Below are 27,467 nucleotides of genomic sequence, written 5' to 3' on the forward strand. Positions count from 1 at the left end.
TTAAATTAACAATATTTTACCGGGTAGAAAATTACATAAATCATTTAAAGTTTTCACACGTTTATGCTAATTAAAAAGCAATTTTAAATTGGCTATCAATTTACTTATCCGGAGAGCTTACAGAATAGAATTATCTAAAACTCTGTAATAATGTTAATAAGTACTATTTTATTGTACAATTATATTAGAAAAATATAATAAAAATAAAAAAGTTTATTGGAAGGTATTAGTGACGTAGCCACTTCATTATAATAAATAGTGGGGTAAACAGTCAAGTACAATTTTATTTTGTACGAGTATCCGATTTCATGTTCGACGTAATATTTTTTGAGTGTGGCAATATTAATTTAAAATGTCCGTCCTCTTTTGTGTCCGTCATTCATTCACTCATTTGGTTGCTAAAATACGTATAGAAACGGGAAATGTTGGCAAATTTCTCGAAATAAATACGTGGTAAACGTTTCGTATACCGATTCGTTTGTCATTACACGAGCTCGTGTTGCATCCAAGTGGAAATCGGAAGTAATTGGTAATAATCGAAGTGTTTACATTGTGAAATTGGTACAATTTAATGATACTGTGAAACCCATACTCGCAGCGAAAGGAGAGTTTTTGTTGAGTTTTCGGTGTTTTTAATGTCCGGTGATGGTATTTATGGACCGTATCGGTGTACAGTTATGTTAAATCTGTGGCGTGAAATGGTTTTGCGATGGCAGTCGGTTGTGTATGCGTTTTAGTCCTGTGTAAATAGTTAAGTTGCAACATTGCAAGAGCACTTGCGGTTTCGTAGTTTTGCAACCATCATTAGAGCGTGAAAACCGTGTCAGCCTCGCTACCCTATGTTTTGGTTTCGTAGGCTGCGTCTGGCGAGGATTTTATTCTAATTAGATACTTTTCGTTATAGGTTTCAATAGTTGAAGAGACAATGGACCACCGATCATAATTTGGACGGTAAGCACTTGATTGTTAATAATATTGTGCTTTATCAATAACGCACTTTGCACTACATTTATACAATCATAATTTTTTTAAACATGACAGAACTATCTTAAAACATGTTGCTCTTTCATTAATTTTATAATTTTACAGTATATACAATTCAATTTGTCCATTCCTTAATTTTAATTCCCAACTTTTAAAATACAGGCTTACCTACAAGCGTAACCTGGACTAAAATTCCAAGCATACCCCAGTTAGTAAAGCTTGCATGCATTTATTAAGTCAGTAATGTAAATTGATGAAATACTGTAAGGGTAAAACTTGTGACCTGCATACAGCCCTGTGCTTAAATGAATAAATCCTGTGCAAATTAAATCTGTATTAAAATGTATCAAGAGGTAATATTGTTATGAATATTACTCAACAACATTAATGCTTAGTCCTTGAAATTGGAATTTGAAGCAATAACTCAGTATTAGTTGATTTTCAGTATTGTACTCTATTTGGTATTCTATTTTACTCTAGGGCTACTAAACAATCTATGAAATGTGGAATGATCCATTTGAAGGGTCTTGGATTCTCCGTCATAGTTCATGGTCCACTACTAAGTTGCTTCATCCATCTATCAACCATTGGAGATGCATAGGATACTCTTCTCTCATTTTTGTTACTTCAGATGATCCTGTGACCTTTAAAATCCAATGCTTCCCCATTACAAAGTATTATTAAATATATGTACGAAGTATTGGTTTTATGGACCTTTATGAACTTTTTATTTAATCATATATATTTTTTGTATCAATTCTCATGTTTGATATTCAATTATTTTTTTGTGATATTTATATAATAGAGATGGATGGAAAATTGATTGACCAACTAAGTTTTATATTTAGTTAAGTATGGAAAGCATTCAAATATTCATCTTTTCTTAAAATTTAGTTCCTCTGCATTTCTTGAAAAATGGGTTTATATTTTCTTACCCTTGTCCCATATTTAAATTATAAATTTTACAAAAATCTCTTCTGAAAAGTTGACCATCCTTAACATTTTCTAAATGTTTTCTGAAGTACTACAACATTAACCAAGTTAGATTTATTAGTTTCAGTTTCAATTAACAATTAATATGAAGCTTTCAGCACACAATCTATCTTCTATTGTATACAAAATTATATTATGTCTTTCATATGCACATATTTTAAAATTATCACTCACAAATGTAAATCAATCATAAACTTTGAATTTCATTTCAGATATATGATGGCATCTGGTACATCATCTCTAGAGAGCAATGGTAGCAATGGTCAGTATTCATTATTCCATCCATCCATTAATAAATAGTTATAAATTAAATTTAAACAAAAATCACAAAAACAAATCTGACTACTTAAAAATAATTAAAAAATAAGAGAATATTAGAATTTCTACTAAAATTTAATTATTTAATTGTCATATTTAAGTATAAATTTGATATTATATGGTGTTGCAAATGTGGACAAACAGCTTTTGTTGTGTTTTTTTCTGAATTTACTTCCTGACACAGTCACTTACAAATTCATCCACATTGTTCCAGAATCAATCAGTCACAGCTACGTGAGCAACGAGCGCCACAACCCGCCGCCGCAGATCCCGTCCATGCCCATAGAGTATGAAGTGCTGAGCTCCGCACAGTGCTACGACAAGGGCAACTATGCGGTGAGCCACGGGCACGCGATGAGCGCGCCCTACGAGCTCGGCCAGTACGACGTGATCAACAAGCAGGCCAACGAGAACCTCAAGCAGCAGTGCGAGAAGGCGCTCCACGACCTCAACCAGCTGCGGCGGCAGCACACAGAGACGTCGCGCCGCTGCGAACATGTTATGAAAGTAAGATGTTGTCCCCGTAGATTAGTAAAGATTACTCAGTCCTAACAAGAAAATGTAACCAGTTTTGACATTTGAAATTGTCACGGTCATGTATTTTCGTGTTTGAAAAATATTTAAAAAAAATCGGTTTTTAGATCATTTACAAATGAAAGGATATTTCTCCGCACTTTTTCTTCGATTTCGTATTTTTGCACACTTAAGTGCACATGTCGACATTGTTCCGTGTAAATTACACCATGACAGCCATTAAATGGCTGACACATTTGTCAGCCGTTTAAGTCATTTAATGGCTTCCTTTAATTACAAGGTGATGAGATATACTTATCTATGGTTGTCCCATGATAATACTTAGACTGCCATAGTCTGTCCATTTGTATTCATCCAGCTTTAAAATGCTGGATATTTTGAATTGTAAGTGACAACCAGTTGAAATTCTGGGAAGTAAACATGTGACAATATGGTGAATATCAAAGGAAGTTAAGAAAGAAATGATTTTGCACTATCATTAAGACAACACATCGAATCATAAAGTCTTACCACTTTTATACTAAAAAAGAAACCTTATCTCCAGGAGTTAGAGTACTTCCGCGGGCAGCACCGCGCGGCGATGAATCAGCTGGAGGTGTCTGCGCAGGAGGCCAGCAGCCTCCGCGGCAAGTACGGCGACTTGCTCAACGACAACCAGCGGTATGCACTCACATTCTGAACATGGCTACTGAACAAAAATAAATCTTCAAATTGATTAATGCATATATTTTAAGAGTCTTCTTAAAGTTTAATGTTTAACTTTAGTTTATTTTCATATTTAATGTGTGCCGAGTCAGGTTGATTGATAATTCATAAGTGATACTCAAGTACCAGTGATACTCGAATACTGACGGTCCTCGTACACTGACTCCAGTCTTATGTATGTTATATAGGCAAATGAGTGAATACAGCAGGAATTGTGCAAGTAACAATTTTTTTAATTTTGTTTAGTGAGTCTCTTATGTTTTTTTTTGCTATTGGACTGTGTGTTACAAAGTACTCCAGTACATCATGCTAACTCAAGTACATTGTGAATACTCTGGACTCGAGTACTGACTCCGATTCTTTTTTATATGAGTACTAAAGTACTCTAATACCAAAAATGGCCGACTCGTCACATCATTAAATGTGTACTATTAATATACATATACTAGTTACACTAGTGAATGTCAAAAAATTCAGATTAAAATTAGTCTTTAACTTCAGCACCATAAAAATTTGTTATGAACACATGGAATCCGCGTCACTCATACGTCAATTAAGAATAAATAATTTGTTGCGTGTCGTTAGTTCCGTCACGTTGAATTTAAAGGTAGATAAAATATTAGGCTTGTACAAAATAAAAAGTAAGTATGAATTATGCATGCTGCATGTGCTAAGGTACTCAAGAAGTTCTCATAACAAATGGTCACTGAGGCCTACAATATCTATAAGCAACTTTAAGTAGGATTAGAATACCATCTTAGTGTAGTCCTTAGATGTAACAACATATCTGTACTGACAGTGACTGAACTCCACTATCAGTCATATTTGGTAACTCTGGAAGACTAAGTAGGACCGCCTTGTGTAAGGCTAGTTACTATACAAAACACGTCAAACTAGATCACAGGAGTGCTTTACACTACAGTTTTAAAGCACAAATATGCCTATTTGAAGGTGGTAGCACCTTCCGTCGGTGCCACCGCTACAACTATTTCTACCTAATAGTATTTTTGCGCTGCTGTGTTTATCGTTTTCTGTTTGGGTTAGAAGGGTGTGGTAAAGGAGACTTACTTTTCCGAGGCATTTCAGCTTAGTCTCAGGATATGAGCGTCAGCTACTTCAATGAAATGAGTAGTGGTGGTGCCACCGTAGTCATTGAAATGTAGAGTCCGCAACAAACTTCTATTCCGCTTTCAATAAAGAAACTAGTCGTGTCACGACAGCAAATTGTAGATATTAGCGGGACGAAGACAGCGCAGGAACCCCCGGCACCCTCCTCTGCCCGCCCTCGCCCACGGATACATAACTGCGTTAGTGTGCCCTTACTTTTGCTACGGAGTATATACTTGTAGTAGTGTTTGACCGCATTGACTCTCTGACTACACCTGCGCGCAACAACTTGAGAGTGGCCTAGAAGTTTGGCGCAGACTATACCACCAGTAAACGTTGTTGTCAGGCTGGAGCGCGAGGTGCAGCACTTGCAGCAGAGCGGCAGCCCGGAGAGCTCGGACGCGCTGGTGCACACGCTCAGGAAATACGATGCTCTCAAGGAAGAGTTCGACTGTTTCCAAAAGAGGTATTTGCATCCTGCTATTACGTCTGTTTTTGTGATTGAGATTTTATATATTGCCATTAGACTTAAAAGAGTTAATTTTTATGCAATAAATATTTTTATATCACGGCGTGCGTAAATGGACGTTTTACGCACGCTTCGCGTGCGCAAAACCCCCATTTCCGACCCCGTAATATAAAATTTTATACAACACGCGGACGAAAAATGTTTTTCTGACTCGTGTGATTGCAGTCCTCGCCTGCGGCTCGGCCTGCAAACTTGTCAGAAAAAAATTTTTCGTCCTCGTATTGTAATGTACTATTATAGCACTCTGTGACCTAAACCCGCATTTTAGCCACGCATTTCTGTGTCCAAAGTAGCCGATTTTTACACCGTACGAATATTAATACACTACCCTCACAGTTGAAAAAAATAAACATAGCTATGAACGTTTCATACTTTTAAATGCCATTTAAAAATTAAAAGTGAGTAATGAGTATTTTGTTTAAAGCTATAATTATTTTAATATTTTATTTTGGACGTATGTATATTTGAAGGTGGTAGAACCCTTTGTGGTTCGACTCCGGCGGCACCACCACCACACCTATTTCTACCTAATAGCAGCAGTGTTAGGCGCTGCTGTGTTCCGGTTTGAAGGGTGTGGTAAGGGAGACAGACTTTTCCGAGGTGTTCCAGCTTAGTCCTCAGGAGTAGCGGCGCATCTGTGGCCGACCTCAGGTAGGAATACCTAATCCAATCAATCTGGGGTTGATTACAGATGTTCATGGGCGGCAGTAGCCACTTACCATCAGGTGGACTGCATGCTCGTCTGCTACTCTTATATTATAAAAAAAAAAAAAAAAAAAAATGTTTTTGCCATTGTGTACATACTAAGCAATAGCATCACTATAAGACTAACTATTGGGCTTTATCGAATTTTATTGTTTGTTTTGACTGTGTTTGTTTTATTTTCGCTACACACCATAGTAGGAGATATTTAAATTAGGAATCGTTATCAAAATTAGCCATAATACTACTCCAGTAGAATCTCGACTAAGCGACCTATTTGTTGTCGTATTTGTGGCATTCGGATTATCGAAAATTTGGATAATTGAGTTTATGAAGAAAAGCTATTTAAACCGATTTAGGAAGGTGATGTTTTTCGACTATATGTTTGTTACGTATGTATTTTTCATTCTTTGGCAAACTCAAACGACTTCATTAATTTTGATACATGATGTGTCGCTGAATTCGTCTAAATTGTGGCGATAACATAGGTTATATTTTAAGCAATCTGGTTTTTGTTTTTTATAGTAACTATTTTGTTGCGATTTGGCGACTTTCCGGAATTTAAATGCACAAGTCACACAAAATGTGGCTGATCTGTAAGGGTTATTACAAAGTTACTTGTTCACGTATCACAATCCGAACAATCACGAATATTTATAACTAAGGTCCGGATAATCGATTTTCTACTGTATCACTAGTATTAGTTATGTATATAATACGCCTGTATGTAGCCTAAATGGCTTGATAAATTTCAATGGTTTTGGTTGTGTCACATTTTTATTGCTTTTTTAGTTCATAATTTTTAGTTTCAATCATTTATAAGTTTCAAAATAATTATCATATTTTTTCATATTTCTTCACAAGTATAAGCGGGTTTATGTCACACGAGCTATAAAATAGTATACGATACTTGGAACAAAAGTAGCCTATTATCTGCACGGCGTTTAGCACCCTCGCTGCGCTCGGGCGCTAACTTCACGCCGTGCAAAAATAGGCTACTTTGGCCACGCGTATCGTAATGTACTATTTTAAAATGTAGGGAACAATCAGATATATTTAAGATACATAGAAATACTTCAATTTTCTAGATACGACGACCTAATAGAGACACACAACGGCACATTGGAGAAGCTGCGAGGCGTGCAAGAGGAGAACAGCCGACTCAAGAGCCAGTGCCATGAGCTCACACAAGAGAGAAATGCTGTGGTGAGATATTCCTTTATTTTTTATTAATTCCTTTATTTGTATTCATTTTAAATTAAGCCTAATGTGTGTAAAAGCTTGGAGTTTGTGGCAAATGCTAGGAGTGCGGACGCGGTCAGAGACGACGATAGTCGTGTATAGTCCGTGTCAAACTTCTAGTCTGTTCTGAAGTTGTTGCGCGCTGGTGTAGTTTGTGAGCCAATGCGGTTGAACACCTACAAACATATACTCCGTAGCAACAGTAAGGGCACACTAACGCAGCTATGTACCTGCGGGCGAGAGCGGGCAGCGGATGGGTGCCGGGGGTGTCCCGCACTGCTTCGGCCCGCTAATATCTACAATTTTCTGTTGCGACGCGACTCGTTTCTATATTCAGAGCGGACTAGAAATTTGGCGCGGACTGTACAAATTACGAGTATTATCTACATTTACGTACAGTCGTGTAGAGTGTGTCTTCGTGTTCAGATCCACGAGCGCGTGGCGCTGGAGGCGCAGGTGGCGGGCGTGCTGCGGCAGTGGGAGGGCGGCGCGCGCGACCGCTCCGACCTCAAGCGGCTCACCGACGAGCGCAACGCCGCGCTCGCCGAGTACACGCTCATCATGAGCGAGAGGTACGCGCACACATGCACAAAACACACATACATAATTATACACTTGCATATACACACACAAGCATGCACATTTATGTGGGCTTCAAGCCTTAGGGGCGTATATGTAATATCCTTTCTTTTCAGAAAAGACAGAAAAGCCTAAATAATTTGTTTACGTCAAAAGGTTTGCAATTATTTTTTAAAAAAATATATATTATCCATTGATAAATTGTACGTATTGACAAATTTGAAAACGAATAATGTAATAAAGCAAAAAAATAACAATTTTTTTATATACCCCTATAACCTATAACATGTATGCGTCAATAACTCACTCCATTAGACATAAGCACACTAATTACACATGCAACAGCATTTATTATTCACAACTAAAAGCTGGAAGCGTCGTCACCATACCAATCCAATCTTACATAAGTTTTTAGTATTTATTAAAACGTTAATATATCTGAAACAGAGATACTGTCCACAAAGAGATGGAGAAGCTGTCAGATGATCTGCAAGCGGCTCTTAAGAGGGTGGCAGCCCTCGAAGCTGCTTTGCAGGCCTCTAGGGACGAACAGAGGGCTACTGCTTTGCAGGTGAACAAAAATCTCATTAACCTATATGATTATATATGAAAACTTAAAGGATTTGTTATTGTTTAGTAAAATAGTGAAATATTTTTGTAAAATATCGGCAATTTTCTCTATCATAAAAAGCGAGTAATGATGTCCTTAGGCGGAGAGTCTCCGACGCGAAATCGAATGTGCTCTGGCGGAGCGGGACCGCGCCATTAAGGAGTGCACCGACCTCAAAGCGCCGCAGAACATTTCCACTCTCGCAAAATCCAGGTAATTCCAGTTACACATAAGTTTCATAAAAAATATTTTAAATATTTATTTTTAACTCTTGCATTAACACATTTCATTATATTGTATGCCGTGTTATTACTTATTTTTTTTAGACAAGATAATTCTGCATACCACCACCTGGGCTTATCAAGCGGTGGTACCGACGGTTTTCTGAATGGGCAGCATTCGAACGATCCTTCAATTGATAAACTATCAGGTATTCACACTATTATAATGTTTCATTTAAAATATTAATTTTTAATTTAGGAATGTAAGGTTACATTTAATGCATTTATATTTTAGAATCTGCATCAAAATTTATGTTTTTTTGGAATGTTGTCTAGGCCGGTATCTAATTATCTAAAATCCAGATAGTTAGGCTAGGTTAATGTTCACGTGATCAGTGGCGGACGAAGGTCGTCGGAGGCCCGGGGCCGAAAGTTGAATGATGGCTCCCAGTGAATTAGTTGACTTGATTTTACAAAATGATAAATGTGTCATAGAATTATTCGCCAGTGATTAGTAACTGTGTTTGCTCCCCCCACCCAGGTCAGGAGGGGAGCCGCCCCGTCCTACGCTTCTTCCCTCCTTAGGCCGCTAGAGCACGGAATATAAAGGCGTGTGTTGCAGGTTCCGGCGCGGGCGAGGCGGCGGCGGTGGACACGCTGGAGCAGGCGCACGCGGAGCTGCAGCGCCTGCGCACGCGCGCCGCCCGGCACCACCAGGACCTGCGCGACGCGCTGCAGGAGGCAGAGGTACCACACCCACACCCACACGCTCACATATTCATACACACACTAACGTGCATCCTACAGTGGAGTCCGCGCCAAATTGCTAGTCCTCGGCGGATATAGAAACGAGTCGCGTCGCAATGGCAAATTGTAGATATTAGCGGCACGAAGACAGCGCGGGACCCACGGGCACCCGGCCGCTGCACGCTCTCGCCCGCGGGTTCATTGCGCAGTTAGCGTGCCCTTAGTTTCGCGCGGACTATACCACCCGTAAACATACACATGAACATGCACACATACACGTTAACATACACGTATTCATACGCGTACGTGCATAAATGACATGTACGGAATTAGGATATTGCCATTTATGAGGCTCGAAAGAGAAGATTTTTATCCAATATCAGTAATAAGTAAAAAATTCAAATTAATTAACTTAGCAAGTTATGTAATAACGGTTATATTACTACACATTTTGATTATCTTTCTTACTTATGCGTTTTTTCATGTTTTGCCTTTACAGGTTGCCAAACGCAGAAGAGACTGGGCTTTCGCTGAGAGAGACAAATTACTACAGGAAAGAGAAAGTGTTAAAGCACTATGCAATAGGTTACGAAAGGTATATTATTTTATTTAGTCTTTTTATTTATACCATCATACATACTCAAACTTTATGGCACTATTTGCAACCTGTAAACAAACGGACAGCCATGTTGTCAAAATTGAAACATTTGTACTTAACCTAGTGGTTACAAAAGGCGAACTATTCAAAAATATGTACTTAATTTTTTGCCACTATTTGTAACCTCCATACAAACGAACAGACAGTGCAATATTATTCAGTTGTACTCAGCTTATGATTAAATTATTTATTTAGGAACGTGATCAAATGGTGGGCGAGTTGGCGGACGCGCGACGGCACGGCGGCAAGAAGCAAGGCGACGGCAAGGAGTCCAAGAGTCTCCGCGCCAAGTCGCACGAGGACAAGTGCCGCCTGGCCGCCAGGGACTCCGCTGTCGACGCCGATGTGCAGGTAACACTGGGGACCAGGTTGTGGGTGGAGAATAAACAAGTTATTTCTACCTCATAACAGCAGTGTTAAGCGCTGCTGTGTTCTGGTGTGGTAAGGGAGCCATACTTATCTGGGACATTCCAGGTTAGTCCTCATTGGTAGCGGCGTATCTGTGGCCGACCTCAGGTAGAAATATATAATGGGCGGCAGTAGCCATGTCATCCATAGCCTTAGCATACCATCATGTAGACTGCATGCTCGTCTGCTACTCCTATATTATAAAAAAAAGTTATAAGTGTTGCATAAATGTACGTTAAGTTTAGTTTATGAAAACAAAAGATCCACAGAAAACATATTTCCGTAGGCATCAAAATAAGTAGACAAAATTGTAAGTAGTTGCAACAATATTGTTCTGGTATCTTAATTGGATGTGTAATACTCAAGTATTGTGGTACTGTATAATTTTAAAATAATAAATAACAAGCTCAAGTTGTTGTGAAAAGCTAGTACCAACATTTATTTTTACTCTTCACTATTTTTTTTTAATCTTATTATATTTTAAACCGATATTGACATTTAGTCCGTTGCTCCGACTATGACATGCCATTGTAGTACAATTGTAGTAATTTTAGCAAAGATAATCCATATGATAAAGTGAGACCCGACGCGCATCAGTAGGTCAACTGCTAAAAAAGATGTTTTGTTTGTCAGGACTTCGAGTGGGAGATAATAGAAGTGGAGCTCACGACGTTGGCAGTGGACGGGTCGTTAGGGCTCGAGCTGGCGGGCGGCTCGGCGGAGCCCTACTACCCCAACGACTGCAGTGTGTACGTCACTGCGGTCAAGAAGGGCTCCGTGGCCGATGGGAAGATTAAGTGAGCATAAACTTTTTATTTTATCAACATATATCTTATATATAAAATTTTCGTGTCATAATGTTAGTTACCGTACTCCTCCGTAACGGCTTTACTAATTTTCACCAAATTTTATGTGCAAATTCAGTAAGTCTGAGAATCGGCTACTATCTATTTTTCTTACCCCTAAATGATAGCTGTTGTTCACCCTTTCCTTTTTTTATTTATACGGCAACACAACGTTTGCCGGGTCAGCTAGTATATCTATACTTTTTACTTTTAAATAAATAAAGTATTGAAAAATGTTACAAACATAATAAATATGTTTGCGCATACCTTTGCGTATAAGTGTATACAATAGTTGAGAGGAAGATATTAAGTGCTCTTATAAGTTGGAATGTGTTGTGTTGGAATGTGTGATTGTTTATAACTGTGGCAATTGCAATGTTATTTGATAAGTAATTGTAGGTATTTTTACATAATAAAAGTATCTGTTTTAAATTGTATTAGGACTCAATTTACGTCGTATTGTTCATTTGCTAACGTTAAAATGTGTAATTTATTTTAAATTAAATTATTTATACATTTTAGGGTAAGTTACCCTAAAATGTAAAATGTTTTTTTTGTTTTATAAAAAATAAAAAAGCATGGCGTGTTAAAAAGTTGCAGTAGAGAAAATAGTATTGTCGCTTTTATTAATTTGTTATTTGATCAAGTATCCACTGGCATGTTAGTGTTACGTGTTATATATCTTGGATACTATGAAAAAAAACCAGAAGCGTATCAATCGACGAATGACGACCGTCAAGGCTTTACAGTTATTATACCAGTCTGACGTGCAGAGGATTCCGGGTTCGACTCCTGGGCATCCAAATATCTACATACTACATCTTGACATATTTCTGTGTTTTTTGTGTTCGTCTCTGTGTGTGTGCGTCTACGACTTGGGAATTTTAATGTGGGTCTATGAATGTAAAAAGTGTAAATACATAAAGTATAGTATATCAGACTTAACTCATCCTAGTGTTAACCTTATGTCTATCTATATCACTGGGTCGTCTTATCCCCGTGCGCACATATATTGCGGCAATGTCAACATAAGGGCGGTGGGCAGGAAATTCAGGTCTCGAGGGATACCTTCTTTGCCCGGGCAGATTCTCAGGTGGTCGAATGCCCCCCGGATTTATAATATTTATTCATAATAATAAAATGTCTAACGCACTACAAAATAGGGCCTCTCCAAAATATTCCCTTGGCTGCATATCGCGCGAACAAACGGGTGCCGAAAGGCCGTTTAGCCACGCCCTAAGCCTTTGTAACGCCGCACGGTGCGTTCTGTTATGTTAAATCGTAGTTAGTCGTGTTCCAGCGACCGTTGAGTGTGTATTTATTTCGACTTCGACAGACCTCATATGACCAACCCCACTGTTAAGTGGTTGGTTCGGTACTTAGTGGGTGGTTCGGTAGATTAACCTCGTGTGGTGTTGTGCAGGGTGCTGGACCGCATAGCGGAGGCGTGCGGCGTGTCGCAGTGGTCGCGCGGCGCGGCGTGCGCGGCGGCGGTGCGCGCGGCTCTCGCCCGCGGCCCGGTGCCGCTGCGGCTGCAGCGTGCGCGCGCCGCCCGCCGCCTGCTGCGCCTCGCCGCCGCCGCCGCATGCGGGGTCACGCTGCAACACGGTAACAACACTGCAATACCTCATCTGCAACACACACATGCCCAGCCAAACTGCACTAGCTCATCTGCAACACACACACACACGCCCATCTCATTTATAGATTGCCATGTGGTGACTTAGCACATACACACGCACATTTCAATCTGACTTACAAACATTTGCATCTATTTTTTTTTACAATATAGGAGTAGCAGACGAGCATGCATTACACCTGATGGTAAGTAGCTCCTGCCGCCCATGAACATCTGTAATCAACCACAGGTAGGATAGATATTACTACCTGAGATCGGCCACAGATGCGCCGCTACCCCTGAGGACTAAACTGGAATGCCTCGGAAAAGTATGCCTCCCTTACCACACCCTTCATACCAGAACACAGCAACGATTAATGCTGCTGTTATAAGGCAGAAATATGTGTGACATTGGTGCCGTCGGAGTCGAACCACAAAGGGTTCTACCATCTCCACTTCCACTTACATCTGAGTTATACACCGCCACGTATTTACTTCTTATTTACTTACACAGAGACACACACACACACACACACACACACACACACACACACACACACACACACACACACACACACACACACACACACACACACTGGCGTCTCTTTTACATATTGCTAAGTAGTAACACATGCATTAAAATAAAACACTTCGCTCGAGTGTCTTCCAATTTGAAAAACATCACATATCTTAAAATCTCTCAAAATATTTTGTTTAAATTTTTCAAGGTTACACCACGACCTTTCCTTTCATAGTAATAGTAAGTGATAATTAATTTGTAACATAGAAACAACAAGAAATTTAAAGTATATGAAACAGATTTCAACGCATTATAACAATATCATTTAACTTGTATTTCTTTTCATTATAAAATGATACTATGCTAACACGAGACTTATATTTGTTATGGCAAACGTTGACATAAATTTAAAGTATATTTTTTATTGTTTTTAGGTATTTTCATTAGCAAAATAGCGTGTGGAAGTGCTGCGGCGAAAGAGGGCAATATATACGTCGGTGATCGCGTTGTTAGTGTGAGTAACGCTTTTTAATTGATATAATTATAATTTTAATATAGTCGATAAGTTCAGTCGAAGTAAAGTTCAGTAAAAAAACGTATCTGTATATTAATATAAAGGATTGTATAATTTTATAATTTTTCTAAAATATTTTTTAAAAATGGTTTTGTACATATTTGGGCACTTATAATATTTTTTTTCTTAATTGTCCCTTTAGATCAACAACCGATCGCTAGAGGGCGTGAAGAGCGTGGCGGAGGCGACGGCCATGCTGAACGACTGCCAGTACGACTCCGTGCTGCTCACCGTGCTGCGCCCGCTCTACCCCTGCTGCGACCCGCGGAACAGGTGAGCGATACATTATTGTTATGTGACGCTCTTAACTACTTTCATTTGAGGACCCTCGTGGCGGAACGGTCAACATACCGGTTTGAGGCGCAAAGGGTTCCAGGTTCGATCCCCGGCCAAACTGATATCTGAATGATGAATTTAGTTGGCTGTTTTGGGTCTGGGTGTTGGTGTATTCGTCTTTGTGTGTGTCCATGGCACCCACGATACAGGGAATCCTAGTGTAGGTGTGTGAGTTTAGAAAGCGTATATTCTTATTTTTTTATTTTTATATTATTTCTTGTTTTTTTAATTATTTTAGAACGTAACTAACCTATCATCACCTAATTTAACATTTACAGAAAAACGTTTTTTTTTTTGTCATAGATCTTACAATCCCACATCTATTAAAGGTGTTGTCCTTTACCGACGTGAAAAGTGATAAATAAAGAAATTTGTTTGTGATATGAATACTTCTCTCAATTGTTCCCTTTGTTTCAGCATCAAGTTTACCAATAAAATTGGCATGTTACACCTGTGCCTACATAACAAATTGTAAAAATGTTAAGGTGTATCCAGTAGCTTTGTATCTTGTCATAAGTATTAACGCTTAATAAAGTGAAGCGGCTGTATATAATGTGAAATGTTTTAAGATAGATAGGATTCACATAATGTAAGCTTATACAATAACAATCCTTTTGTTCCCTTTTAATTTATTTTTATGCATAAATTGTTTTTCTTAGTAAAATTGTTGTTTTAGAGTTGTGAATTGTAGAGTTGTTTATGAATCAATGACTTAGATAATTTGTGTTACGGAGGTGTCATAAGTTGCTGAAAGTCAAACAGCATACAGCTTGTACACAATAATGATTACCAAAAATATGGTCATTCAATTCAACAACCAGTTAACGTAGCTCGTATTAAAAAAGGAATTGCATTGAAAATTTAGCGATTCAAATTCTTTATTTGCTAGAACAACCCACTAATAACCTATAGTCTGATTCATAATTAGGTGTCCAAAATGTAAACAAACAAATGTCACTGTCAAAATTAACAAGAAACAAAAACCATAACAAACTTAACAAAAAACGAAAACTTTATAATTATTCACAATTTAACAAACGCGCTATGAAAACGATAATACATTCGAGTTTGATTACAATCAAGAAAATGAATAACATCAGCTACGTAACTTAAAAATGACGCCACAAGATTTTTTTTGGGTTCCGATTGTGTTACCATTAATTTATCACATTTTAATTTTCTACCATAAACCTTGTTTTTTATTATTATTACTCTATGGAACGAAATTGAGGTAATATAAAAATTGAAAAATATTAATTGATGTTAATTTATGTACATTATTATTTTATTATCATTGTATTACTTTAATATCGTCAAAAATAAGAAACTACCATTTGAAACGTATTTTCTTGATAGGTTGACACCTTTGTTAACATTTTGGACACCTAATTATGAATGAGACTATAGAATGTGTTTGTGAAGTGTGTTGTTGGTTGCAGGTTGTCGCTGAGCGAGGCGGCGGGCGCGGGGCGCGCGGAGGACGCGTGGCCGCCCTTCCGCACGCCGCCGCCCGACAACAAGGTGAGCTCCTCACCCTTTGTGGCCCACCCCACCGCTATCGGCGCACTAGGTTGCTGTCCAGTGTGATTTATTTCGTTGGAGACATAGATTAGTAAAGATTACTTACTCCTAACAAGAAAATGTAACCAGTTTTGACAATTGAAATTATCACTCTCATCTATGCTTGTGTTTGAAAAATATTAAGAAATGTAATTTTTAGATCATTTACGAATGAATCGATATTTCTCCGCACTTTATCTTCGATGTCGTGCCTTAGCTGCGTATGTTCCGCGTAAATTGCACCTTATACTATTTTTCTTGTCTATAAAACATTTAAAAATATATTTTACTTATACAAGATAAATTTCGGTCAGAAATTAAAAGGTAAGAAACCTAAAATAAAATATAAAGCCTAGATCAAAAAAAAATATTTATTACTACTTGAATATTAAAACTTTGTCCCGTCTATTACGTTTTAACAAGCTAAACATAGATAAATCATCTAAATTCTTTGGTATTAGGCTAATGGTGATCAAGATCACGATTGTCGAAAGATGCCGAGCTTATCTCGATTGCTAGAAATGTTCATAGATTAATACAAATGTGCTATATTTTCATACCAGTGTATGTTCGGCAAATTAAAGTCAAAAGACAGAAGCAGTATCATTGATGGACATGTATTAATGCTGTTAATCTATAAAAGGTTTAATTATAGTATTATCAATTAACTGAAGCACGGATTTTTTTACTGAATTACCTGCAAGCCAGAATTATCATGACTTTGAATATGTGCCTTATGTAACCGATTATCCCATACAATCTGCCAGGTACACATCGACCACGGCGTGCCTGACTTCGACAGGCGGTACGTGTACCACGTGGCTGCCGGCAGTCAGGGGAAGATACACCAGGAAAGAGGTCACTTACTATTTTAGATATTTACTACTTTACTGTGAACAAAGTGTGCCTACTAAGACAGGACACTATCCTCCTAAGGCTCTTGTTCATGTGAGTGAACCCATGTTCAAATTGAATATTCACACGTTTTTTTTATATTTAAATTATATATCAACGTATAAAAGTAACGCAGATTGACTGACAACACACTGTTTATATGCAAAGATTTCCAATATAATATAGTTGAAAGGGAAGGCAGGGCTTATGGAAATCCCTTCAAAGAGACCGAACATCATATGTATCTCTTTTGAATAATATTATAATTATTCAGTACATACAAAATGTATTTAAAAGTGAATAAATATAGTTCAAAAAACTAAAAAACACGCTTTTGTGTGGCAAAGTGTGGGGTGCTTTTCGAAAATTGATAAGTGGAGCACTCCACGGTTTTTTCACAATTATACAATTTACAGTTGCTTAATTGATTCCTAGATTCAAATTTATTTTCTACTTTTTAGTTGATTTTATCATAAAAGCGGGTTTTTAGTTTTATGAACTATATTTATTTTATTAATTTTTAGTATTTCTTGTTATAGCGACCATCATTATGCATCGTCTGTAAAAAAATCAAGTGTCTATCTATTACGGTTTAAGAGATAAGTCACAGGGCTGACTCACGAACAGACAGCGGAGGGTTTCGTTTTATCCTTTGAGTACGGAATCCTAAAAATCATTCTACAAGATGGCATTATAGATATGTTTCAGTACATTTGAGTTATAGGGAAATAATATTATTTTTTTTCAAAACTAAAAATCAATCTAGTATCTTTGCCTGAACTCTCCCTAAGGCGCTTTCTCTCGCATCGAAAATCGTTAATCCTGAGGATGTTGATAAGGATAGTGGTACAAAATTATTAAAACCGTGTATTGTCATCGGTTTTTGATAATTTTTCAAAATTTTGAATTAAACTGAACGTTCAAAGTGGATAGAAATCGGGTTCAAAGATTCCGTTACTGTTACGTACATACATACATACAACCCAAGCTAATAAAAGCGTCTTAAAAAGGCATATCGATACCTTAATTCGCAAATCAGCCAACTCCACTTTTTTCACTCCACTGACTTCGTTCAACGCCATTTATTATCAAAATAAATAGAAAAAACCTTTTGAAAAAAAAGTGGAGTTGGCTGATTTGCTAATTAAGGTATCGTTATGTCAAATGATTTCCTTTGTAAATACTAATTTATTTTATAACCTTTTCCAAATATTTGTAATCACATAATAAACCTATATCTATACATAACCTATTACTTGATATCAGTGTGGTATCAGTTCTATGGTAGTAAACAAAAGAGACAGGTTTCGTATCAACACAACAGTGAACGGAAATGGTATCAGCAATCGTGCGAGATTAGATAGCGATACATCGATAAACTATCGACAGATATCTAAAGATGATTACACAGTGAGATATTTTTGCAACTATTCTAGAATGAGTGACAGATGTAATGTAAGGAATCTTAAAAATTGGCGGTATCTCAATCTCAAGTAAGGTAGATTGTGTTATTATATCGTAAAAAATAAATGATTAATGTAACGTTTTAGGAAGTTATTTTTGTTATGGTATGGGTACTGACACGCGTCATTATATCTGCTGTATATAGCAACTGGTTGAAGTAATACGGGATGGTATTGGTTTATCCAAACCACTGTCACTTTACATCTCACTGGTTCTATAAATCTCTATATATAAATTTGATCTACCTTGAGGGGGCCTCCCTATTGAGTGGTAGTTTATTAGATGTCCATTGTTAGCAGTGAGCTTTCACTATCAGATGGACAGAATACTCGTTAGCTCAATCAATTTGAAATCACCACGTGTGTCTCGACCCTTATATTCGTCGGTGCGATATAGTTGTATAACTGTGTTCTGACCGGGTGGTGTTGCAGGCACGTGGGACATGATCCGCGGCAAGATCGAGGCGGTCACCGGCCGCGCCAAGTCCAAGGACAAACAGAATAAGGTACGCTTTTGTAATATTTATGTACAATTTGAAAATTCTTAATGTATTGTAGGGACATTACTGTTATCAGTATATGCTTAATATTGTTATGGTATATGGTATTTCTGTTTTATGGTACTTTGGTATTTTATCACGTACATTGTTTACGATACTAATGTATATTTGAAAATTATGGTATAAAATATCATATAGTAATAAATAAAAGGGTACATATTTGTTTTTTATTGCCTACATTATAATTATTTCCAGTGCATTCTTATGGTCAATTGGTTTAGTAGAAAAATGGAGTATGTCCTCTTATTATTCGACATTTCAGTTCATGAAATACTGTACAATTTTAAATATTAGTAGGCGTAGTTTATCTGAAAATAATAAGAAATATATTTTTGACGAACAGTGAAACGTTTACAGAATTTCGCACTACTACACTCCAGTGTAAGTTGTTCTGTTTTATTATTATTATTTACATTATTTCCGCAGGTGCCAGAATCTGATGCTATCGCGGAGCTGGACTCCGTTATCGACAGCTATCATGGCAAAACAAGTGAGTTGACAGTGTTCAGCTATATTCAGTGATTTGTAAGCTATAGAAGAATAATTCGAATAAATTCCTATTGAGCATTTAATTAAATTAAAGTTAATTTTCAAAATTATTATTAAACATGAAATATTGAATTGTTCGTTATTTTCAGTCAAAGAAACCAGCAGCGTAATAAAAAGATCTCGAAGAAAAAACAAGGAGTCGCAAAACGACGCGAAGAACGGCGGCACGTGGCCGAAGGCGCGCGCCAACTTCATCCTCGAGGAGAACTCCACCGGCACCATCGTGCAGCCGCGCGCGCGCAAGGAGCGGCCGCCGCTCTCCATCCTGCTCAGCCCGCCCACCAAGCTGCCGCCCGAGCCCGCCCGCGCCAACCGCAACTCCAACCCCATCCCGCTCGGCCACGTGCCCATGACGCAGGCCACCACCCCGGCCAGACACTCCGTCTACAAGTCCATAGAGTCCTCGCCCGCGATCGAGCACTTCCCGAAGCCCGCCCCCCTGACCATCCACAACCCCTTCGCGTCCCCGAGCAACTTCGAGAAGAACCGGACGCTCGAGAAGGACAAGATATCCATCAGCGACTACGAGCACGACGTCACGCCGAACAGGCTGAGCCTCGTCCTCAATCCGTCGGACGATTCGCTCGACTACCAGCCGCCCACGCGGAACCGGACGAAAAGTCCCCACTCCCTAGATTTTAGTGTCAACAAGGGGCCCAGCTCCTTGGACTTCACGAGAAAATCCCCCAACTCCCTGGATCATTCTATCAAGAATCACCCCGGAAAAGACATTCTAGACCAATACTACTCGAGTAAAAAGTCGTCACCAAAAATAGTGAATAAGTACCCTTCGGATAGTGACAGCTTCGGGCCGGACAGTTTGAACAGCAACGCCAACTATCCGATGACCGGCACGCTACCTTCTCAGTCGCGGCTTCAATCCCAGTATTATAGAGGGCCTTTTGTCAATTCGAACCCGCATACGTCGAGTCGATACACACATTTGTCGAGTCCGACGAATATACCCCAGAGCCAATCCGGGGAGAGTATCGGCACTAGTTACGACATGCATTCCTTCACTTCTCACACGCACAACATGTCAGACTTGCAGCCGGTGCCGAGAGTCAATCGGGAATACCATCACACATATGAAGGAGGCACGTTTCCTAGGAAAAAGGAGAATCAAAGGTTCAGGATACCTTCAAATCCCAGCGTGACGTCGAAGAATTCAGCTGGGAAGTTAAGTACGGGATCTATCGAAAGGAGTTCGGAGCGGAATTCTCCGATGCCTACTTTTCATGTGGAAGTGCTAAGTCCCGGCCGAGGAGCGAAGCAGCTGACGCACAAGGGCACGCGGAACTCCATGCCGGAGTACTGTGGGCTCGGCTGGAACAAACCTTTACCTGGGGAATTAAGGCGGGTTCACATAGACAAGAGTCAACAACCGCTCGGAATACAAATATACTGTCCGCCTAGTAGCGGAGGAGTGTTCGTGTCGACGGTGAACGACAACTCCTTGGCGAGTCAAGTTGGTCTCCAGGTCGGAGATCAATTGCTTGAAGTCTGTGGTATAAACATGCGGTCGGCCACGTACACGCTCGCCGCGAGTGTGCTGCGCCAGATCGGCAACTCCATCACGATGTTAGTGCAATACAGTCCAGAGAAGTACAAGGATGAAATGGAAGTGCCCGGCAGTTCTTCGTCGGGGGAGAGCTCGCACGATGAAGAGGTTTCGTTGTCCGGCTCCCCGACGCCCAGGAACTCGCCTGGACCCCAGCAATCCCTACGAATGGATGTGCCTTCGACGGATGTGGCAACCCTGAGGCAATCCGGAAACAAGGACTTGCCCAGGTTCTTACTGATAGAAATGAGGAACTGTTCCGACCTCGGTATTAGCTTAGTGGGGGGTAATGCGGTGGGGATATTCGTGCATAGTGTGCAAATAGATTCACCGGCGTATATCGCTGGCTTACGGACTGGGGATCAAATTCTAGAGTACAATAATGTGGACCTGAGGCGGGCGACAGCGGAGCAGGCTGCTTTGGAGCTGGCAAAGCCAGCTGATAAGGTATATTGAAATGTATTTGATTCTAATCTCTTTTAGTTAACCAAAAATGTCTCCTCATAAATGAGACGGGCTTGGATATATACTCCCTATTATATATATGACTGGGACGAATAACTTAAGCACAAGAAATCCTCCATAACATTAAACATTCCTTTAATCACAATTCATTCATCATTCTGTTCGTAATGGATGAGTAGTTTTTTCATATAATGTAAATGGGCAATCTACACATGGCTCTCTGCTTATCATCTTGATACTCGTCCAGGTGAGCGTGCTAGTGCGTCACGACCTGCAACAGTATCACGAGATAAAGGACAAGCCGGGCGATGCGTTCTACATCCGCGCGGGCTTCGACCGCTGCGCCAAGATCACGTCCATCGGCATGAACACCATCGACGAGTACTCGCTGTGGTTCCGCAAGGACGAGGTGCTGTTCGTCGACAACACGCTGTTCAACGGCGCGCCGGGGCTGTGGCGCGCCTGGCAGCTCGACTGCAAGGGCGTCAAGCGACACTGGGGCACCATACCGAGCAAGTTCAAGTAAGTGCTCATAAATTACAAGTAAATAGTGTTTGTTTCTCTTCGGTATAAATGACTTATTTTATAATGAAATATAGTATATTAATAGTTATAAAAATTAGGGATGTATGAAGGATGTCCTTGAATTTTTTTTGAAGAAATTCTTCAAAGAGTTTTTGAAGAAAATTTTTTGAGAGTTACTAGTATAACAGTTTTATCTGTGCATGGGTTCTTTGATACTAGTGGTAAAGTGAAGTTAAATTTATAATTCAATGTGAATTAGTCTATCCACCTGTCAGCTTTTGGAAGTCCATAGACTTAGAATTGGTTCTATGTGAACAGTGGTGATGTAAATTAAAAAATGATTTTCACTTCTTTATCAATAATGGAACTTATGAGTCTAATAAATATCCATGATGTTTTGAAAAGACCGTCTATTCTACATACAAATGTTAGTGGTCTACAATAGGCATGATGACAAATTTTGAAAACCTCTTCTATAATGGATGTACATTGTACATGTCGACTGATTCCAAAAATCGTATTATTGCTGTAATAAATTCAGTATTAACGAAAATAATAGCATATTTGAATTATCTTTTATTAATCACAAAAACGCTCACGAGTGCTATGACGTCCGTTGGTGACTTCATGTTAGAACATCCCATAGAAAAGTCTAAGCAATTCAGTGTCATACCCAAAAATGACGTCATTCGCGCTCCAATTAGCGTTTCAGACAAGATCGCTGACTGCAGTATTTTGTACTTTCATTCTATTGGAAATATAATAAATCTTAATTTTTTTTTTATAACCTGGGTCATTCTTGAGAATCCTTTCAATATATTGTTTTTACTTCAATCATTTATTCTTTGATTTTTGAATACAGTCATCATGCCTATTAAAACCTATTCCGAAGTGATACGGCGGCCTACATGAAAGTATCGTGTGACGTGCAGGGTGGAGGAGATCCTGCGTCGGTCGGCGGGCGGCGCGGGCGGCGCGGGCGGCGCGGCGGAGCTGGAGGCGCGGCGCGCGGGCAGCACGGCGCGCCGCAGCTTCTTCCGCCGCAAGAAGCACCGCGACAGCAAGGAGCTCGCCTCCTTCTCCAACACCGAGCTCGGCTGCTGGAGCGACAGCGGCACGCTCGCCGACGACGCGCCGCCGCTCTCCTACCAGCGCGTCGAGCGGCTGCACTGTGAGCACCACATACACTATGTTTATATATATATTTCTTATGTGCGTGTGTATGTCACTGAACTCCTCCTAAACGACTGGACTGATTTTGATGAAATTTGTTGTGTTTGTTCAAGGGGACTTGAGAATGGTTTTGATTCTTAATTTAAAGGGAAAAGATTTTTTTAATTAATATTTAATTCGTAAGTAGTAGTTGATTTTGAAATGTTTCACATTGGATTCGACAGACTTCGCTACCATCGCAGTTTCAAATATTATATCTATTTTTCAAACCCGTAAGTGATAAGGGTTGTTCACCCTTAACATTTTTTTTATTTATATGGCAACACAACGTTTGCCGGGTCTGCTAGTATCTTATATATAAAATTCTCGTGTCACAATGTTAGTTACCGTACTCCACCGAAACAGCTTTACCGATTTTCACCAAATTTTATATGCATATTAAGTAGGTCTGAGAATCAGCTACTATTTATTTTTCATACCACCCCTAAGTGATAAGGGTAGTTCACTCTTAACATTTTTTAATTATATGGCAACACAATGTTTACCAGGTCAGCTAGTATGCTATAAACTAAATAATACATTATACACGGTGGTATACTGGATGAAATACACTCGGTAGTATACAGAAGGTGGCACCCTTTGTGATTCGTCTTCGTTGGCACCACTGCCACACCTATGTCTCATAACAGCTATTTTAGCTGTGCTGGTGTGAAGGGTATAGTAGGGAATACATACTTTTCAGCTTAGCGTTCCAGCTTAGTCCTCAGGGATAGCGGCGCATCTGTGGCCGACTTCAAGTAGGGATATCTAATCCTATCTGGAGTTGATTACGGATGTCCATGGACGGCAGGAGCCACTTACCATCATTATAAAAAAATCACTTGTCATTTCTATTAATTTATTCGTCGCTATATATAAGGATTACTTAAAATATCAAGTATCTTTAATATACATCCGGTTGTTCAACACGAGCGCATAGTGAGTCAAATGTAATTTATAGGTATGCCTACATTTAATACACTGTATGTAACAAATATAATAATACATAAAAAAAAACCATTAATTAATGTAAAATAATTTTGAATTTTACCTTTATTGTATTGAAACGCACTCCAAAATTAATGCATATTTCAGATGGTAGCCGTCGACCGGTATCAGTATTAGGACCTCTTCGGGAGTGTGTAGCGGGGAAGTTAGTGTCGGACTGGCCGCACGTGTTCGCTAGGGCCAAGCCCGACCCTCGGATGTTGAGGGACTTAGCCGATAAGGTAATGCAGGGAATATTATATCCTATCCAGTAATGTGAAATACATTAAGAATACTTTTTCTTATAGCTTTCCCATCTACCATAGAATATTTATTTTCAAAATTTTTTACTTAATTATCTTCGTACAAATGGAACGTTCCATTTGTTAAGGCTATTTATCATACCATTGCAATAACCCCATGTATTTATTATTAATGTTCTCAGGGCATCCACTGCATCCTGGACGTGAGCGTGTCCACCATAGAGAAGCTGCACAAGCACCAGATCTACCCGATCGTGCTGTTCATCAAGTTCAAGTCGTTCAAGCAGATCAAGGAGGTGAAGGACACGCGCTACCCGGCCGACAAGGTGTCCGCGAAGGCCGCCAAGGAGATGTACGAGCACGGGCTCAAGGTCGAAAATGAATATAGGAATTATATATCCGGTGAGTGTTCTACATGTAATATTATTTTTTCTTCTTAATCATCTAATTGTATAAATTACTAAAGATTACGTTTGGTATATGTTTTCAGCGGAAATCCCGGCGGGTGTGAACATCGCGTACATGTGCACGCAAATCAAGGAGGCGGTGGAGGAGGAGCAGAACAAGACTCTGTGGGTGCCGTCCGCGCAGGCCTGACCCCTGCCCCCGCCCCCGCCGGCGGCGCCGCCCCCCGCCCCGCCCCGCGCGCCGCCCCCCGCGCACAAGTCCGTCACGTTCTGCACGCGCTGCGAGCGCCCGCCCCGCCCCGCGCGCTCCGACCCCGACGTGCGCTACTACTCCGACCCCGGCCGCCCCGACGATCCCAAGCCCCGGCGGAGCCCCAAGGAGCCCGGCATCGACCCCATCGACCGCGAGCAGCGCTACTACTCGGAGCCGGACGTCAAGTACTTCGAAATCGACTACGGGTTCCTCAAGGAGCTGCGGAAGATAGCGCGCAACAACTGCCCCAAGTGCAAGCGGAAGGCGCGCAAGGCGCCGGGCGCGCGGCCCCGCCGGCCCCGCGCGCCGCCCGAGACCTACGTGCTGTGCAACGGCCGCTACCACAGCAACCTGCAGCACTGCCAGCTCTGCTGCAGGATCTGCAACCGCTCCTCCGACACGCTCGACTCCAACGACGACGAGTACTCCCTGGTCTCCCGGAGCTACAGCCTGCCCTCCAGCAAGGCGACGAGCTCCCGGTCCAAGTCGACCCCGACTCGACGGAAAAACTCAATCCAATCGAACAAGTCCGTTTCTTTCCTCGAATCGAGCAGTGAATCGATGAAGGACGAACCGAACTACACGGCGAAGAGTTTCACGAATGATTTGAAAAAGTTTCTTCTGAAGCCGACGCCTCCGCGACTCAGCCTCCGAGACAAGTTCATGATAAGCTTCAAGCAGGAGTTAGAAGCGACGAAGAGATCTCCCAAACTCAAAGCGATCAAGGGCCTGTGGAAGTCCTACTGATTTTATATTGTTACTAACCGTTTTGTGAGTTTATACATCTTTACAGTTTGAGCGGCTCACGTCTATTTTCGGATAAAGCAATATCTTCGCATATATTAGAGGTCCGTCGAGCTTCCGTCACGTCAATGAGGAGCTAAAAGACTGAATAGGAACTCTATATATGCAATGGTCTCATCCATTCAAATACACGTGAGTCTTATATTGTTGTACAGTTTTCTATGTTGATATCTATGTATAAGTTTTTTTATTCTATTTATTGATTATTATTATTATCCTTTTGAGAATTACAAGGTTTTTAGTGTTGAAGGTGTAGCTGAAAAAAAATGTCAATCATAACCGCTGTGGCATTTGTATTGTTACGAGGGTGCGTTTTTAAGTTCGCGGAATGAGGGACAAGGAGCGAAAATAAAATGTCAAAATTATTTTTCTTTTTCTACATATTCTCCTGCAAGACGAATACATTTTTAAGATCTTTGTATTAACTTATTTAAACCCTCATAAAAAATGTTTCGTCCTTGTCGGAAAAATTGCGTCCTTAACTTCTTCGTCTGTAGAAAATTTATTTCCACGAAGCTCTTTTTTCATTTTTGGAAAGAGATAATAATCGCTGGGAGCCAGGTCTGGCCTATAGGGTGGGTGATTTAAAATATCAAAGCTCACCTTATGCAGGGCAGCCAGTGCAATACGGCTCTTGTGTACGGGCGCATTGTCGTGCAACAGCAGGACACCTCTGGTTGATTTTCCCCGCCTTTTTTCTTTGATGGCTTCTTTTAACCGCTCCAGGATAGTTGCGTAATATTTTCCGGTTATAGAGACACCTTTATCTTTATAATCTATAAACAAAATTCCTTCTGAATCCCAAAAGACTGTCGCCATGAATTTTCCGGCCGATTGTGACACCTTAAACCTTTTAGGAGGTGCTGTACCCTTTTTATGCCACTGCATGAAGTCTTGTTTAGACTCAGGTTCATAATGGTGAACCCAAGTTTCATCTCAAGTAACAATTCGATTCAATACAATATCTTTATCTTCTCCACAGAGGTCCAAAAACGCACGTTAACATTCAACGCGCTGTTGTTTTTGAGGCGGCGTGAGCATTCTCGGCACCCACCGCGCGCTGACCTTAGTCATGCCAAGATGGTCATGCAGAAATTTAAAAATGCTTGTATCCGATACTCCAACCATTTCTGCAAGCTGTTCCTTCTTTAGCCGAGCATCTTCCAGTACTAATTTTTCGACTTTCGCCATCGTTTCCGGAGTGGTCACCTCAACAGACCGTCTGGGTCGTGGGTCGTCTTCAAGTGAATCCCTGCCTAGCTTAAAAAGGTTGTTCCACTTGTAAACCATCGTTTTTCCAGGGCAAGAGTCCCCGTAAACCGATGACATCTTTTCCATTATGATTTGCACAGACTTTCCTTGCTTGGTAAGGAACTTTATAACGGCGCGATGCTCGATTTTCTCCATACTTTAATTTTTTTTCCGGATTGAGTTGTTTAATTGTCGATAGTTTTAAAACTAATGATGCAATTGTGATAAAACTTTATATTTATACTATTTATGAGTCACTTAACACGTACCGCCCTTAACAAGCCCGCTATCATCCCTCCAACCCCGCCATTCCGCGGACTTAAAAACGCGCCCTCGTAAATGAACATTACAAAAAATAAGCTTCATGAAATTAAAATACGACTTGATTGAATACAAAATCATTGAAATTTTGAACAAAAAAAAATGGAGGCGCAACTTTTTTTTCTGTATTCTATCAACTTTTCTACTATTTTTCCTCTATTT

The 27,467-nt window shown here is 40.0% G+C and overlaps 1 protein-coding gene across 1 annotated transcript; it reads left to right on the forward strand.

Moving 5' to 3' along the window:
* The first annotated feature begins 364 nt into the window (after positions 1-364).
* Dlg5 (MAGUK family member discs large 5) lies at positions 365-26,029 on the forward strand. The gene is made up of 29 exons (XM_073088593.1): positions 365-529; positions 905-951; positions 2,190-2,239; positions 2,510-2,802; positions 3,374-3,489; positions 4,988-5,107; positions 6,961-7,078; positions 7,541-7,686; positions 8,141-8,264; positions 8,404-8,516; positions 8,630-8,733; positions 9,147-9,271; positions 9,771-9,866; positions 10,125-10,280; positions 10,971-11,134; positions 12,606-12,790; positions 13,755-13,834; positions 14,037-14,167; positions 15,670-15,751; positions 16,558-16,648; positions 18,580-18,653; positions 19,134-19,197; positions 19,346-21,264; positions 21,530-21,804; positions 22,740-22,978; positions 24,115-24,248; positions 24,452-24,671; positions 24,760-24,845; positions 24,936-26,029. Exons 3-29 carry the CDS (start codon positions 2,194-2,196, stop codon positions 25,674-25,676), a joined length of 6,042 nt encoding a protein of 2,013 aa, XP_072944694.1. The 5' UTR covers positions 365-529; positions 905-951; positions 2,190-2,193; the 3' UTR covers positions 25,677-26,029.
* Positions 26,030-27,467: the final 1,438 nt, after the last annotated feature.

This window comes from Epargyreus clarus, unplaced genomic scaffold, assembly GCF_041222505.1.
Source record: "Epargyreus clarus isolate Ecla_fem2 unplaced genomic scaffold, WU_Ecla_fem_2.2 ptg000027l, whole genome shotgun sequence".
In the NCBI taxonomy this organism is placed as follows: Eukaryota; Metazoa; Arthropoda; class Insecta; order Lepidoptera; family Hesperiidae; genus Epargyreus; species Epargyreus clarus.

Excerpts from the sequence above, each read along its gene's own strand:
- Dlg5 (XM_073088593.1), top strand. The coding sequence starts at position 2,194 with ATGATGGCATCTGGTACATCATCTCTAGAGAGCAATGGTAGCAATG. Across the intron at positions 7,687-8,140 it reads ACGCTCATCATGAGCGAGAG|AGATACTGTCCACAAAGAGA; the intron begins GTACGCGCACAC and ends TATCTGAAACAG. Across the intron at positions 16,649-18,579 it reads GAAGATACACCAGGAAAGAG|GCACGTGGGACATGATCCGC; the intron begins GTCACTTACTAT and ends GTGGTGTTGCAG.